This window comes from Nannospalax galili, unplaced genomic scaffold, assembly GCF_000622305.1.
Source record: "Nannospalax galili isolate Female #2095 unplaced genomic scaffold, S.galili_v1.0 scaffold568, whole genome shotgun sequence".
Taxonomy (NCBI): domain Eukaryota; kingdom Metazoa; phylum Chordata; class Mammalia; order Rodentia; family Spalacidae; genus Nannospalax; species Nannospalax galili.
The window spans coordinates 3,601,549-3,611,284 of record NW_008359441.1 but is presented as its reverse complement, the minus strand read 5'-3'; the positions used below and the strand labels follow the sequence as shown (position 1 = coordinate 3,611,284).

At 45.6% G+C, this 9,736-nt stretch overlaps 1 protein-coding gene across 1 annotated transcript in view; it reads right to left on the bottom strand.

Annotated features, from left to right (window-relative positions):
• The window catches only part of LOC103725694 (1-phosphatidylinositol 4,5-bisphosphate phosphodiesterase gamma-2-like), an 89,163-nt gene extending 86,883 nt beyond the window's left edge, over window positions 1–2,280 (bottom strand). Inside the window, 1 exon segment of the mRNA XM_017795570.1 lies at window positions 2,188–2,280. Within this exon segment, the coding sequence (XP_017651059.1) occupies window positions 2,188–2,280 (93 nt within the window).
• Between the last annotated feature and the right edge of the window lie 7,456 nt (window positions 2,281–9,736).

Below are 9,736 nucleotides of genomic sequence, written 5' to 3'. Positions count from 1 at the left end.
AACTGGAGTTACAGGCAGTTGTGAGCCACCATGTGGATGCTGGGGACTGAACCCCCGTCCTCTGCAAGAGTAGCCAGTGCACTTAACCACTGAGCCATCTCTCCAGCCCCCTGGAGATTATTTTGGTGTTGTTTTGTTTTATTAGGCTTTTGCTGTTGTTTGTTTTTGATACAGGTTCTATGTGGCCCTGGCTAACCTGGAACTATGTAGAGCAGGCTAGCCTCAAACTCACGGAGCTCTGCCTGCCTCTAGCTCCCAAGTGCTGGGACTAAAGTCTTACGCCACCACACCCAGCTGAAACTAATCTTTTCTAATCAGAGGAATCTAGTATTTAATTCGAGTCTCTTCTGCTTTGGCACAAACCCCACTGCTGTTAACAAGATAGTTACAAACATTTAACTGTCCTTTAATACTTTCAATGGATTCTAAAAAGGAACTGTTACTTCCTTACTCACTTTTGTTATAAAATCTTGGTTCGTCCATGCCCCACTGACCAGAGATCGCCAACCACAGTAAGACCATCAATGACTCAGGAGCTGGAGGAGGCCTGGACTTGGAACCAGCACAAAAACTAAGCATTCACACTCCATCAACCTCGCCATCTGGGGCATGAGGTGCTGACTGCACCTGTAATCAACTCTCAGGCACAGTACCCAGCACACAGTCAACACTCCAAGAGAGCGGGATTCTTGTCTGTTAGTTTGTTTGGGTTTTTCTGATTCTAAAGTTGGAACAGGATAAAAATCTGTAAAACCAAGAGGATTTTATACAAAACTTACTACATGTAAGAAATGAAAGGACAAGACAGATAGAAACATACAAATGTCCTTATAAGGAAAAGATGGACATTTTCTTTTTGTAATGGTGGGATTAGGGCCCTTTGAGTGACAATAGGACCGAGCTGTATGTGGCATGGTTCGGTCTCAGAAGTCTCCTTTTTGATTACTGGCTTTGACTTCTCTAGCCTGGTCTCTTTTTTTCTGAGCGTAAGAACTTTAAGGTAGGGGTTGGAGAGATAGTTCAGTGGTTACGAGCACTGGCTGTTCTCCCAGAGGACCTGGGTTCGATTCCCAGCACCCCCAAGGAAGTTAACAACCACCCATACTCCAGTTCTGGCCTCTGCAGGAATTGCATGCATGTGGTGCTCTTATTTACATGCAGGCAAAACGCTGATAAGATAAAAATAATTAATTCTTAAACAAGAACTTAAAGGTTAAAAAGAAAAATATTTGGTCTCTTTTTGAGACTGGAAAAAAAAAAGACAGTGTGTAGTAAGACACCGACTGTAAAACAGCCCATCAGCATGTTCCTTTGATGGAAGAGAAAGAATAAATTATCCCACAACAGTTAACCAAAGGAGATCTGAGAAAACAGCACTACAATACCAACTGAACAGGAATTAATAAACATCGGTCAATAATAAGTCTCAATGTTAATGGCCTCAACTCCCCAGCAAAAAAGACACAGAGTAACTGATTGGATTAGAAAACTTGATGCGTAGATTTGCTGCCTCCAGGAAACACATCTCGCCATCAAGGACCGCCACCCCTAGGTAAAGGATGGAAAAAGGCATGAAGGAAATGGGAGTGAGGAAAGAAGGTGTAGCGATTCTGACATGTGACAAAATAGATCTCAGAGTAAAACTAGTCGGGAGAAACAGGGAAGGTCACTTTACACTCTTTAAAGGAAAAATACACCAAGAAGAAACTGCAATCCTAAACATCTACCACCCCACAAGGGCACCCAACTTCATAAAGAAACTGTTAGATCTAAAATCACACGCTGACTCCAACAAATTGATAGTGGGTGACTTCAAGGAGGATTCAAAGGGTGGGTGAACTCCAAGTACTACTCCAGGCAAAAGAAGGCAATATACAAATCTAGCTCCTCGGAGGATGTTTGGAGGACTAATGGGTGTGGTAATCCAGCTAGAGGAGGGGAAACTGAGACACAGAAGACAGGCCTAGGAAAATGGATGACAGGGTTAGAAGCCCGGGACAGAAAGTGCGGACTATCAACTCCCGACTTGGGTTTGGATTTTCTCTCATAGGTGACAGGAGAAACTACATTAAAAAGGAAATCAGTCTAAAAGAAATGAGGACCAACAGTGCACGAGGGCTTGGAGCCAGCTGCAGCCCCTGAGCTCAGCCTGCATTAGGGTTGTGTTCCCTGCCTCCATGTGTCTACTCTTTCGGCCGGCATGATCTCGGAACTGACACTGTTCTGGTCCTTTCCAAAGGGCGTCATTCTCTTGCTTACAACAATAGCTCGGTACTTCATAGGGACTTTCAAAGAAAAATCCAACCACCCTCACCCAGGGCCCCCAGGCCCTGGCCCTCAGTGGCCTCTACAGACTTCTCACTGCTAAGGATTCAAAGCATTCCTATCAGGCTGAGACAGCCTCTGCTCTTTCCTGCTCCGTTCTCTTTTTTGTTGGGCAAACTCATAACTCATCTTAAGATTTCCTTTAGATGGCATTTCCCCAAACAAGGCTCTTGAAGCTCCTCAGATTAGGTTTCCTGACACAGCTCTTTATGAAAAACTCTTGGGACCTGTGGCCTTGTCTGACAAATCCTTGGGGGAGGGGTGTTTCCCTGTCACCTACCAAAGGGCAAAATGTGTTAGATACTAAAAAGTACTTGTTAACATAAAAGGCAGAAAAAAATAGTAGATGGCGGTCAGTCATAAAATCCTAAGATTTAGGCAAGAATTCAAGAAAAGGAAATGGAAACAATGGGGGCACCATGACAGGAACGCTACATGGGATGTGAACAAACCGAATTCTGTGAACAAGTCAGTCCAGTTCGGTATATATGATTAGACATATATGCCAAATTTAAAATTTAAATTTATTTTATATAAAGTTAGAAGGCACATCTATACAGCTTAGTAGTTTCCAAACCCTAAATGATCATCAGAATCATCCAGGGAGAGGCTAGAAAAATAGCACGGTAAAGTGCCTAGAGGACAGTGAAGACCCGAGTTCAGATCCCCAGCAAGCACGCAAAAAGCAGGCACAGGGACTGAGGTGGCTCGGTGAGTAGAAGTGCTTGCTGTGCATGAGGATCTGAGTTCAAATCTACAGCGCCTCGTGCAAAAGGCCAGATGTTGTGTGAGCACCTGGAACCCCACTGCAGGGAAGGTGGAAGGATGGAAGGGTGACCCCTGGGGCTTTCTGGACACTAACTGAACCCCAGGTTTGGTGACATATCCTGTTTCAAGGGGTAAGATGGAGAGTGGTAGGCACGACACTACATGTAGTTAGTCCTCTGGCTTCCAAGTAAGCACACACATGTGCACACACCTGACCATACACAACACACAAACACAAGCAAACCAGGCACAGCCAACTGCCTGCAACCCTAGTGCAAAGGAGGCAGAAAGAGGAGGAGGATCACTGGGGCTATGGCATCTGTCTGAAATGGTGAGCTCCAGGTTCACTGAGAGACCATCTTTAAGAATGCAGTATAAAGTGATGACAAGACACCTGACATTGACCTCCAGCCTCTACATACATGTGCACACATATATGAACACGGAACACACATACCACATGCACACACAAAGAATCCCAAGAAATCATGTTTTCCCCCTTTTAGCATATTTTAATGTCCACTCGGTCATTCTGTCATCACATGTTGAGAAATTATTTACCCAGATAACCTGTCTAACCATGTCTACCAGTACTGTTTTGATTTAACCAAGAAGTCTATACACAAGTAGCTGAAAGAGCTTAGTAAGTACCCCAGTGGGGGAGCCGAAGGGGTATCTTACATTACTTGGGTTCATAGGCTGCTTGACCTGGAGTCACAGTTTGCATATAACCGGCAGCCAGATGGTATTTGTTTAATGAGTGAATCAGGGGAGCGGGATGAGGAAGCACACTTTGTGATACAGACAGATTTCATGTTCACGTTGGATACATGAGTTCCCCAATCAACATTTACAGTTCTTTGTCCAGGGACCATCTCAACAGAGACTTCTTCCCTGCTGCCGTAAGTGGGCATCTGTCCTTGGCACTGCAGCTTGGGCTATTATAGGGACTGTCTCCTCTCTGAGGAATAGCAAGAACAGCATTCCTCTCCCCACTGGGTAGCCTCCTGGGTTGTAAGTCAGGCCCTCCCTACACTAAGACCAAAGGAGACTCTCTCCCGGACTTGGAAAGTCTTGAGTCCAGCGTCCTAGGAGCAGAGAAATCCATGGGCGCATCCGTTCTTACAGTGACGTTACCTTCCTGCTTCTTAGAGCCCCTGCCCTTTCCTTCATTCTCAGCCCTTCTCATCAATTCTGTCAACTGCTCAGTAGTCTATAAATCTTTAGTTTGTCTCTAGTAAGTCCCTTCACTACCTGGTACTCACAAAACTGTGAACAAGGTTCCCAGAAAAACTGCATCTTGAAACTGCACATTCTACAAAGGGTGATCAACTGAACAGAACTTCAATGATTGTGGAGAGTTTGAGTGTTGCAGGTCCAGAGCCTAATTCCCATTTATCTTGGGCTGTTTTTAGCCCCCTAAATCACTGTTCTTTGCCCACCTTTGTTTCTGACTTAAAATCCCATGACTAACAGATAAAAAATCTTTGGGAACATATTAACTTAGCAGACCATCAGCTCCGACCAACCAAAAGGCCGAGTGTCATCACACCACATCTGAGGCCTAGAGCTGAGATTTCTCTTTTGCCACATCCGCCTACTCAATGTTTTCACCAATATATTTAAAAAATGTCTCTATTCATGACTTTTCATTGTTCTGTTACTGTAAAAACTTCATGAAACCGTTACCAGGTTGGAACATGGAATTTGGGGTAACCTGAATCTGTGTTCCTGGGCCACGGTCACTCATATTTGGCTCCAGAATAAACCATCTATTATCCCCTCTGAGGTGAGAGTTGTGCTTTTGTGTCAACAAAACGAATGAAGAAAAGGTTAACACTTACCTGCTATGTCCACGGACTACCTTCCCAGAGGGGCCTCCTCTCCTGGCCGTCTTCTACTCCAGCTTCTGACTGGGAAGCCATGTGGTCCCACAGTTCTTTAATCAACGCTGCAGAAATGAAAGGGGGGGACGGTAAGAGTACATTAAAAAAAAACTGAATAGTTGGACTCAATGGTTAAGAGCACTGGCTGCTCTTGCAAAGGACCTGGGTTCGATTCCCAGCACCCACATGGTGCTAACAACTGTCCATAACTCCAGTTCCAGAGGATCTGACTCTTTCTTCTGACATTCCAGGGCTCAAAAGTACTCACTACTTTTCCAGAGAACCTGGGTCTTCTGGCCTCCTTGGGTTTGCACACACATGGCACACCAATAAATATGAAGCCAAAACATTCCTAAATATAAAATAAAAACAAATATATTATTTTAATACATAACCAACATAATCAATACGAAAAAGCTGATAACATTTTACTTCACTTTTGCAGACTAAGTCTCTGAAATGTGATATTTTACATGTATTTCTGTTCCTTGAACACACATGACACTCGACACTTTTGACACTTCAGCACTTTGCTGAACTGTCAGAGGTTAAAATGAAATGCAGTACTTCCAAAACAATAAAGCTGTGAATAAAGATAAATATTTTTAAAGTCTAACTTGGCTAAAAGTAAATATTCAATCCCTGTCTCACCGGCTGCTTTTTAAGTGCTCTGTCCGTAACTGCACGTCATCAGCCCCCGCCACAGCACAGCAACAGAGTAAGGAGACTGGGATGAGGTTGCTGCCTCTCACATGCCAACACATTCTATCATGACACGATGCACAGCTGTGTGACGACCTACTCAAAATATTTCTTTGCCCCCAAACAATGTTTTCTTGGCTGTATAACCCCAGGTTAACAGGATACTGAGTGCATCACCTATCCTGTGTTCTAAAATTCAGTAGCATAAAAAGATCAAGGCGTTCTCTTCCCTGTCAGAGTTTAATTCAGAGCTACAATTACACTATTACTCTTAAATCACTTATTTATTGCATGGGGAGAGCTGAGAACTTTGGGGGTTCATTTTAAGTCTTTGCATTATCAAATAACAGGATTTTTGGTGACAGGTTAAAAATGTTGACCTTTACAACCTCATACAACAGCAGCTGTTCTAAGGTTTGGAGTGAACAAGTTGACACAGTGGCATCAGTGTCAGAGGCAAACGAATCACAATCAGCGTGCAAGTGGACAGGTCAGGACAGGGACCCCGTGGGAAGCCACCCCGGCTCTGCACAGTAGTATTTCTACCAACGTAGCCATTTCCCCCTCCTTAAGCTAAAAAGACTCCTTCGAGAGTAAATTCGGGAACCCATAGTGTCCTGGATGTAGATGGCAGGCCAAGTCCTTCACCTCCATCCTTCTTTCAAAATCCAACACAGGAGTCAAATTCAGAGTCAGAAGGCAGAGCTGTGGGTATACCAAGTTCCTGTTTACTCAGAACAGCTCAGCTCTGTGAGGCGGAGGGGTTAGTGGGTGGCAGGCAACCACGGTGCCCAACCATGGAGGCCTGTCCTTGGATCACGTGTTCAGCGCACCCCTGCACTTTGCCAGGCCTGAGTGCTGGGTACCCTTGCCACAGCAGGTCCCTGGACAGCTGTAACCCCTGGTAACCACCCAATCTGGTTTCTGTGACCATCAGAACAAGACTGCAGAGTGCTGAATGACACACTTTCATCCATACCACGGCAGTGGAGTCGGCTTCGGATGCCCACCCCCACCCCACCCCCCGCGTTGACTCGTGAGCAGTGGGGAGCTGTTGGCCACCAAGACGGGCCTGTTCGTGCTCATTTTCGAGGTTAAATAAGTGCCCTGAGGCTTGCTGAAAAGAGCCCGACGAGGCATAAACTTGCAGTCAGACCACCTAGAACCCCAGTGTCCTGGGTGCAGGTTGGGGTGGAAGTGAATTGCCCACCAGCTTTTAAAACTGACTTTTGAATTTGAAATTGAACCAGTTTGAGCCAAGCAAAGTGGCATCTTGGCACACGTTTTGAAACCCCAGCACTTGGGAGGTGGAGGCCGGAAGGTCAGAATTTCAGGGCTCCTAGTGAGTTTGCAGTCTGGGATTCATGAGACCCTGTCTCGGCCAGTCCCTGCCTCCTGTCAACATGTAGATGGCTTTGACTTAAACCCATCGCTAAGCAGCAGCATTGTAGAATGTGTTTAACACAGCTAGCCTTAGGAGCACAGTGCACTGCAGAGTGTCAGCTGATCACCCCTAAGGTGGTCTGGCTGACCCGAGGCTGGGATTCACCACTGCTCCCCAGCATCACAAGAGTACTGCTTATGGCTGGCGAAGAACAGATGAGATCAGAGTGCTGCTTCTGAGAAATAGTACCACATTCCTTCCATCCTTACGTTCAACAGTCATCAAGTCCCACCATTTTTAGGCATAGGCCATCAGTGCTTATGGTGAGATGCAAACTCAGATTTAGAGAACAGTGGAGTTTTTCAAGAACAGGAAGTAAGGTATGAGTAACCTTTTGGAGTTGGGAGAGTAAACAGTTCACATGCAAGGTTTGAACATAGTTGGGCTGGGGTGGATCTAGATAATAAGTGGTAAGAGGAAGGCGGACTGTGGCCTGGCGGTGCAGCACTTATTTTCTACCTATAGCAAATTTAGAGTGCCAGTTTTAGCAGGTTTCGCTTTGTGTGATTTGTAATCACTGGTTTCAGAGAAATGGAGTGGATCGGCTAGAAAGCACTGAAAGCAGTTACAGCCCTTGGAGTAAGCCAAACAAATCATGCAAGTAGGGTGTACGCTGAAGGTCTGACTCTAGATTTGAAAGGGAAGATGTTAAAACAGTTCTTTGCACTACCCAAGTGAACAAATTTCAACTGGGCATTGCAAGTCTGTGGGAGGGTGTCCCCTTGTTCTGGGTCTGAATGAGCAGCTGCATTCACTAGAGAGACCTTACTGGCGGGATGGGGAGGTGCTCTGGGAAGGCCTAGGCAGTGTGTAAGGGCCTCCAGCCAGTGTGGCTGTTCAGCCAGAGCTGACGGGCAGAGTGAGGGCACTGAGCCTTTATCCTAAGTCACTCGTTTTCAGTATTTGTTAAATTTTTACTACATTTATGTTTGTGTGTGTGTGTGCAGGACAGTTTGTGTGAGTTTGTTCTACTTGTACCATGAGGGTTCTGGGGTGGAACTCAGATTGTCAGCTTTGGCAGTAAGCACCTTTACCAGTGAGCCATCTCATCAGCCCTGTGATGGTCTTGAATTCCTCTGACTTGGGCAGCTGTTAAGGACCTAGGTGGTCGTAATGGTAGGAGGAAGAGGATGTGGTGGAAGGTTTGCCAGTGTGGTGCTTTGGTTGTAGGGAAGCTCGTTTTTGTGGTTTTAACTCTTCAGGGCTTGGTGAGCTCTGCTGTAAAAGGCAGGACAGCATCTTAGGCCTGTAGGCCGTCAGGTGCCAGTTGGAACTCCTCAGCTCTGCCTGCCTTTACAGCCCAGAACCATATGAACATAACTGTTTCAGGAAAGTGACACATCAGAGCTGGAAGCCTGTGGTTTTCCAAAGCTTGATCTGACCCTCAGTTTTGAGGGCAGTTAAATTGCTAGCTTTGGGGTATATTCTGGGAGAGAACCACCGCCTAAGTGTAAAGGTGCTTGATTTCATAACCACCATGTGTGTGTTTGTGCATGCATCTGATACAGATGTGTGTGGCTGTGCGTCATGAAGGCACAGCAGGTGTTCAGGGCTGGGGTTCACCTACAGGAATGAAAGTGGCTACGTGAAGCATCTGTAGTGGACCCATCCCAGGAAGTCTGGAAAACTACAGGTTTTGGTTCGTTTGTATTTACAGGACTGCTGCTGAGCTCTGCCTAGCAGGGACAGCCTAGGGTCCAAGTGCTTATCATGAGCAAGAGTGCTGACTGCCTTGGTCTCACTTTGTTTTGACAGTTCATGCAGAGGGGCCTGGACTCGGAAACCAAGAAACAGCTAGAAGAGGAAGAAAAGAAGATTATCAGTGAAGAGCACTGGTACTTGGATTTGCCAGAGCTCAAAGAAAAAGAGTAGGTTTACTGGAATGCACATCGTGATGCTTGAGAAGTCGCTGGACATACTCGCCTTCCAGTGAGATAAAGTAGTTTCTGTTGACTTTCTTATCTTAGCCTTGAAGTTTCCTAAAGTCTGTTGAACCTGTATATGTTCCGCATAGATTTACATTGGGCCCAAAGGGGAGAGCGCCTCGACCTGACCAGCTTTGCCTCAGTACCAGCCCTTCATCATGCTAAGCTTCACAAGGAGAGTTCTCTTCTTCTCTTTTTAATTGTTAGTACATTTGATGCTGTTCACCTAGCAAGGACTTACACTCTCTGTAGTGTGTTCTAGGCCGAAGTCTTCACATCCCTAGTTGATAAATTGTCAAACCTCAGAGCTGCCCCCCATCAGTCTGTCCACTGTGTGCTGAGAACTGGTGTTGAGGAAAGTACTTGTCCGGTGTTCCCTAACCCAGCAGGGCAGAAGCTAGGCGCGCACTCTTCCAAGCTAGCCTTGTGCTTGAAAAAGTCCTGAATCAAGGGATGGTGGGTGATTGACCCACCTTGTCTAGGCATCTAAAGCCTCTGTAAGCTGCGCCTCGTTTTTCCCTATCATCTTAGCCTATGGTTTTACTTACACTTTCATTAGATGATTGAAAGTTTTACTTTCTCCAGATAATTTGTTTGGTTAACTGCATTATATTTTTTTTTAATGAATTTTTTTTTATTGTGTATGAGTGTTTTGCCTTCATGTATGTAAGTAGACCACAGAGGTC